The sequence below is a fragment of the Octopus bimaculoides genome, chromosome 25 (genome assembly GCF_001194135.2).
Source record: "Octopus bimaculoides isolate UCB-OBI-ISO-001 chromosome 25, ASM119413v2, whole genome shotgun sequence".
Classification (NCBI taxonomy): domain Eukaryota; kingdom Metazoa; phylum Mollusca; class Cephalopoda; order Octopoda; family Octopodidae; genus Octopus; species Octopus bimaculoides.
The window spans coordinates 35417765-35424282 of NC_069005.1; the positions used below are offsets into that span (position 1 = coordinate 35417765).

General features: G+C 40.4%; 1 protein-coding gene and 1 long non-coding RNA gene across 2 annotated transcripts in view; one reads left to right on the forward strand and one right to left on the reverse strand.

The window, feature by feature from the left end:
- LOC106872882 (uncharacterized) overlaps positions 1–3570 on the forward strand; it is a 7805-nt gene extending 4235 nt beyond the window's left edge. Inside the window, exon 3 of the long non-coding RNA XR_001409809.2 lies at positions 2204–3570. This is a non-coding gene — a long non-coding RNA (uncharacterized LOC106872882). The remainder of the gene's footprint in view (positions 1–2203) is intronic.
- Positions 1–4014, reverse strand: part of LOC106872881 (centromere-associated protein E) — a 5706-nt gene extending 1692 nt beyond the window's left edge. The window contains exons 1-2 of the mRNA XM_014920038.2: positions 3908–4014; positions 519–1500 (exon numbers count right to left, since the gene is read on the reverse strand). Coding sequence (XP_014775524.1) covers positions 519–1450 — 932 coding nt within the window. The 5' untranslated portion in view covers positions 1451–1500; positions 3908–4014. The remainder of the gene's footprint in view (positions 1–518; positions 1501–3907) is intronic.
- Positions 4015–6518: the final 2504 nt, after the last annotated feature.

Below are 6518 nucleotides of genomic sequence, written 5' to 3' on the forward strand. Positions count from 1 at the left end.
TATATATATATATATATATGGGAGAATATACAAATAATAACAACAGACGAGGACAGGTGGTGTAAATAACAAAAGTATATATTAGTATGACGCTCGGGAATACGAAACACGCCCCCCCCACACACACACACATACATATATACACATACACATATGTACATTCATACATATATACACATACACATATGTACATTCATACATATATACACACATAAATGTGTGTGTGTGTGTGTGTGTTAGTGTAGGTTATTTAATCTTAAACTTTGTACTGAAACGAAATATATATGATTGTCTGACAATCATTCATTTCCCATATAATCTAGGAGTCTGTGTATGGTGTTCTAGCATGGCTTTAGTCACAATGGTTAAAAGAAACTAAAGAACATCATAAGAGTAAAATGAAATTAACTTTGATCCCTGACTTGATGCTTCTTTGATAGCTTTCTTATTCTTCAGATGATCGCTAAGTCAAAGAAAAAAGCAAGTGCGCAATTTTTTTTTACAAACAAAAGGTTTACCTGAAGAGTGAAAAATTGTTTTTCTCATTGAGGCAAAACTCCTTTATAATCAGATCAATGTTATCATGAATTGAAGTTTCTTTTATTGCAGCTATTGCTGTTTGATCTTCCCTCAGCTGTCGATATCGTGTGTTTAGTTCCTTCTCTAATTTCTTCAAGCTGTTATCCAAAGTATACCAGTACCGTTCTCTGGAAATATCAGCCATAAAGTTCTCGAAATTGTACTGCTGCATAGATTGTCGGTCGATTTCGTTTAGTTCGAAATTAAAGTGACATTCATTAAGTTTAATTAACTGCCTCATTCCAACAACTTTTTTGTCAGCTTCTGTTATCTTGTCGGTAATATCTACACAGGCCTTGGATATTGTTTGCATTTTTGAGAAGAAATAACCATGTTTCTCCTCTAGTTTGTAGAAAGTATCTTCAAATATTTTCAATCGTTGATTTAGGCTGTAAAATTCATTTCTTATTTTTGCCAATTCCGACCGAATTTGGCCGAACTCAAGCGTTTTCACTTCCAGTGAATTTTCCATGATGTGGATCTGTTTCTTCAAGGCTTCCTCTATCTCTTCGAAGTTATTCAGCTCTCTTTGTTCCGATATGATCTTGTTTTTTTGTTTATTAATGAAACTATCAAATAAAGCCAGGTCTTCTGGTTTCGACACTTCTCGGGATAATTTTCTTTCCCTTTTCTGCACATCTACCATATTGTCCTTAAGAAACTGCTCACTGTGAGGAAGTTTGTAGTTTTGCCTAAGATACAGCATGAAGTTTAACTCTGCTTCATCCAATTTTAGTCGTTTCATGTTCGAGTTCTGCCAAAATAAAGTTCTATTCCGTTGATTCAATTGTATAGAGGAATTCCTAAAAAGGTGAGTCAGCTTATGCTGCAAATAACCCATTTCATGAGGTTTCTTGGAGTTGTCAGCCATTGCTACTGATGCTGGCAGTGGTGCACTTGACAAAGTGTTGTTGTTGGTGGCTAGAAGGACAAGCAGTGAAAACATATTAGGTTACTGCTCAGACAACAAATCGACAAAGGAATTTACGCACATACATGTATACATTCTTATCTGGAATGTGCTTGTATATATATAAATCTATATATATATATATATGTGTGTGTATACTTATATAAGATAGAGATAATTAATAAAGTGACATTCATTAAGTTTAATTAACTGCCTCATCCCAACAACTTTTTTGTCAGTTTCTGATATCTTGTTCGTAATATCTACACAGGCCTTGGGGGATATTGTTTGCATTTTTCAGAAGAGATTACCATGTTCTAACCCTGGACAGTAGAAAATATCTAGGAGTCTGAGTAGTATTTATTAGTTATTTATTGAGCTAAAATATATGCATATAAATATTAATCTTATTCACTTATTTATAAAGTCTAATTTATTTTAATTCTTCTACATTAATACCTTTACTTACCTCCCCTTGACCGAAAAGTATTTCCATATTATTCAACAATACATATAAACCAAAATTGCTTCTTGTTAATAATTATTTATTAACCTCTTTATTTATTTTATTTATATTAATAACAATAGTAAATACGGCATTTTATTCCATAAACTATAACATTATTTTTCGTTGACTAACTTCCACTTTATATTACATAGCTTTCCTCCTATGTTATTCATCTCTTTCTCTCCCTCTTGTTATTTATTTTGTAGGCCTTTCCCAGGATGGTCTTGAAAATTGTCGCCATAACCTTCAGTGCTGAATTCAGCCCGAATCCCAACCTGGTCAGGCAGTACGTCCGTCTCTTATACCTTATCAGCTGATATTTCCACAGTTTCTCAGCCACATGCAGATGCAGGTATGCCGACTTCAAGTCGACGATTGTGGAAACCTCCGTCGTCTTCCTCCACTCTCTCAAGGTTTCGCTACAAATGTCCGTAGCTTCACCGCCCGTATGGCACAATATATGGGCGTTCAGCTCCTGAAAATCCAATACTGGCCTGACTGTTTGGTCGGCTGCACCACTACCATCAACGTTAGCACTCCAGTCTTTACTTCCTCCTTCCAAGGAATCAGAACACCTTCCTTGATCCACCGGTCCATCCCTCTCTCTCTCGAACTCGCTCCTCGCATCCACTTTCAGGGTATGCTGATAGCAGCCTACTGCGTTCTTCCAGTGCCCTACCGCTCTCCACTGCCGGCCATCGAACATCTTTGTCTGTGATGGTGTGTGCAGCATATTTTTCTGCGCAGTTCTCACCACTCGCCTGTCGTGAACTCATAGCGCCCCTGCATCACCGAACACTACACCGGCTTCATTGACCCTAACACTTCCCAAGCGGTCAATGGCGTCTATCCCCATCGCGACATCGATCCCGTCCACTACACGATCAATCACAATAGCCCGCAACTTCAATCTTGTTCCTCGTACCACCATCTGGCAGAGAGACAAACTGCTCTGAAATTACAGAAAGCTCTGTGACAACATGAGGTCAGCCCCAAAGTATTCGAAATCAACTGCACAAATCTCTGTGGCGTCAGAATTTTCTTGGTTGTCTGCACAAATGTCTGGAACCGCCAGATGGCAAGAACAGAGGTGCATGTCATAAAAAGGTTGGGAAACACTGCTTTAGGTTATCAATTCAAATCCTGTAGATGTTAGCATTGCATTTCAGCTTTCAGTGTCGATATACAAAAGTTAACAGACAAGTACTTGGTTGATCAAATGAGTTACACTAAGACAACATGCAACTTAGACCAGTGCTTCTCAAAATGGGTAGTAGCGATCCGGGGTGGGGCGTTGAAGAATAAATGTTTTTTGAGTACAAGGGACAAAGAAGCGGTAAGTGCACTAATACAGATTTTTAGCTTTGTATCCTATTTAAAATATTGATTTTTAAAATTCGAATGTAATAAACCGCTTGTTAGCCTCAGTCACAACACTGACAATAGCTAACCACACACAAGCAACAATAATGAATAACAAACTTTATACTGTGAATAAGTAAATAAGCAAAACTGAATATCTATCACTGATGAACGTAAATTGTGAATAAAAGTACAATTTGAAAGACTGTCAAAATTTGTAGGTATTTATTTCCATACGTGCAACAAAGACGGCTACTGCATCTGTAACAAGTTTGACTTGTGTGTACAGACACATGCTTATGAATAGGGCTGTTTTGAATTTTGTCGAACGTTGCAAGGGTTGATTGAATAAGAAAGTAAAAGAAAAAGGGCAATAAGCAACACTTAATTTTATAGTAATGATGCGACGTTCGTCACAAGAGAAATATTTCGTTCCATCTCAAACGCAAGTGTGTAAATAAGCGGAGATCAGTTTGGAATAATTCACAAAGTAATTATTTTCAGAAATTTCAAATCGCTTCCGTGATAATGGAAACATGAAGACTTACCTATTTCTGTCTGCAGAGCTAACCAGCTTATTTACTTATAACTAAGAGCAATTTGTACGAATGCGTGGCAAGCAATTAAGTGTTGATATTTATAGGGTAATTTGTCGAAAATTAACGCGTGTTTGCTGACGTGGACAACTCCGATTGGTTTACAATCCATTTCTTTCTTCCATATGATAGTGACGTAGAATATGAAGATGTGAATGACTGTAAGAGGGAAGGACTGCGCTTTTTGCGAAGGAACTTCGAGGCTATGATCTTGACATCGTTGCTTTGTCTGAGACGAGATTAGCTGGAGATGGTCATCTTACAGAATCTTGTGGAAAATATACATTCTTTTAGAAAAGGAGAGATGAAGAGTTTAGAGGAGAGGCTGGAGTGGCATTTGCTGTTAAGACTACTCTTGTGGACAAGTTGGAAGAATTCCCAGTCGGGATTAACGAGCGTCTTATGTCCATGAGAATTCCTTTGGTTAAAGGAAATTATGTGACCTTGGTGAGTGTGTATGCTCTATGTGCTCTACTGATGACGAAAAAGTTTTTCTACCATGCTTTGAAGGGCATTATAAGAACTAGAAAAGCACTCGGAAAGCGTAGACCTCCGCCAAGCAGCTCATTTCCATGAGGTGACAGCTACTTTTGAGAAATCTCAAGTTGCGCATGAGAAAGTAAGGAGGGATGTCAGGAAGGGCATCGCTGTTACACTTCCAGACAGTAAGGGTCTTCCTATGACGCTGACATGCAGTATCTGTACAAGACCCTTCCTCAGTAAAGCTGGACTCCAGAGTCATCTTGGTAGTCATAAAGCAAGACCGATGGTTGACAACCAAGCCGCTGGTGGTGGTGCTACACACCATACTAATCATATCTGTCAGGCATGTGGAAGGGAGTGTGATTCGGCGGGAGGACTTAAACGACATGCAAAGGTACAAGAAGCCCAATTACAACTACAGCCGGTTATTTCCAGTAAAGGTTTTAGCTGCCAATTCTGTACAAGACATTGTAGATCTTCAGCTGCGCTAAAAAGTCACATTCGATCACAGCACCGATAACAGTTAAACCTCGTGCAATGGCCGTACTCGATAATGAGGGGGCAGCCATCATGTATGTATGTATGCATGTATATATGTAAATAAAGCCCATAAAGTCAGGAGATATGAGAGGTGAAAGTATGTTTCTTTAGCTACGTGACTTCCATAGGTTCACTGTCGTTCTGCAGCCTTCTTCATGTAGCATTAATTTCAGTATGGAGGAAATTATGCGTACATGTCTACATTAATATATATGTTCAGCATTATATAATACAAATTATTCACAAATTAATGCAAATAAAGTGTAGTATGGGGAACTGTAATATGAGTAACAAAGTGCGATTCACCTGCCTCTCAGTGTCGACTTTCCAGCTGGATTAAATCCGAGACGTGCTCTACCCGTATGACCTATCGCTAGAACCTACGCTAATTCCCTTTCTAGCTCACACATCTGCACACGTCCGTCCACAGTCGACCATTTAGAGATATACCCACTGCCGGAAGTATGTAACACCCACCACCAATCATCTCTAGTTGTGCTCCACAGATGTTTCCCGACTCGTGGACACCCGGAGCAGGGTCGATGGATTGACACCTATCACAACTCCCGGCCACCTTTTGAATGCTCTGTGTAGTAACATCGGAGTCAAACTTCCTGGCAAGATACAGAGTTCTATCCACACCCATATGATGCACGGCATGCAGTCTCCTTAGTTTCGATTCACGTAGCCGACACACTGTAGTTATCCCCCGTTCTGAATCTTCCGGCACCGCCAGCCAGGCCTTTTTCTCTCTGGTTAGAACGTCTGTCTTATTCCCTTCTGAGGGCACAAAGACCACGCTCAGCTTCAAATCAAATTCGGCTGCTAGCTCTCCTAGAACCCCTAGACAGCACTTGACTAACATCTCTGTAACCCCTTTGGTTCGAACTCTCCTTTCCTCAGTGATCACTGATTTCTATCCATCCAAGCACAGTAGCCGAATCGGTTCGGGTTTCGATAGATCGCAGCCCCATTTCAGAGCCAGATTCACCTCCTTCAGCACTGCGTCCAACTCATCCACACTGATGTGTTTGCAATCATCTGCTTTTCGGAGTCAGGTGTCCGGTGGCTGGAAGTGTCCAAGAGGTGCTCTCACATGACGATGCACCTTGGAACGCTGACACGGTAGACAGGCACGTGACCAAGCAGTAATGGACCGATGCATATTCGGCCAGAAAAAGCGGTCCTAGATAATTTTTGCTGTGGCTGTAATGCCGGGGTGTGACAGTGAATGCAGTGTTTCAAAAACAGCACGACGGTGACATTTAGGAACGAGGGCTCAGAGTGACCCGGTAGAAACATCGCAAAGAATGGTTCCTTCAGAAAAAGACAGAGGCAGGTGTTCGAACTTGCAGCAGGAAAACTGTGGTGAAGAGATGTCCAGAGAGTCCAAGGAGGGTTGGTCAGTAGCCATAGCAACCAAATCAATCGAAGCAGGAGACGACAATGCACCGATAGGCAGGCGAGATAAAGCGTCGGCGGGGGTGTTGTGATTGCCAGCGATGTGGCGAATGTCACTAGTGAACTGTGATGTGTAGTC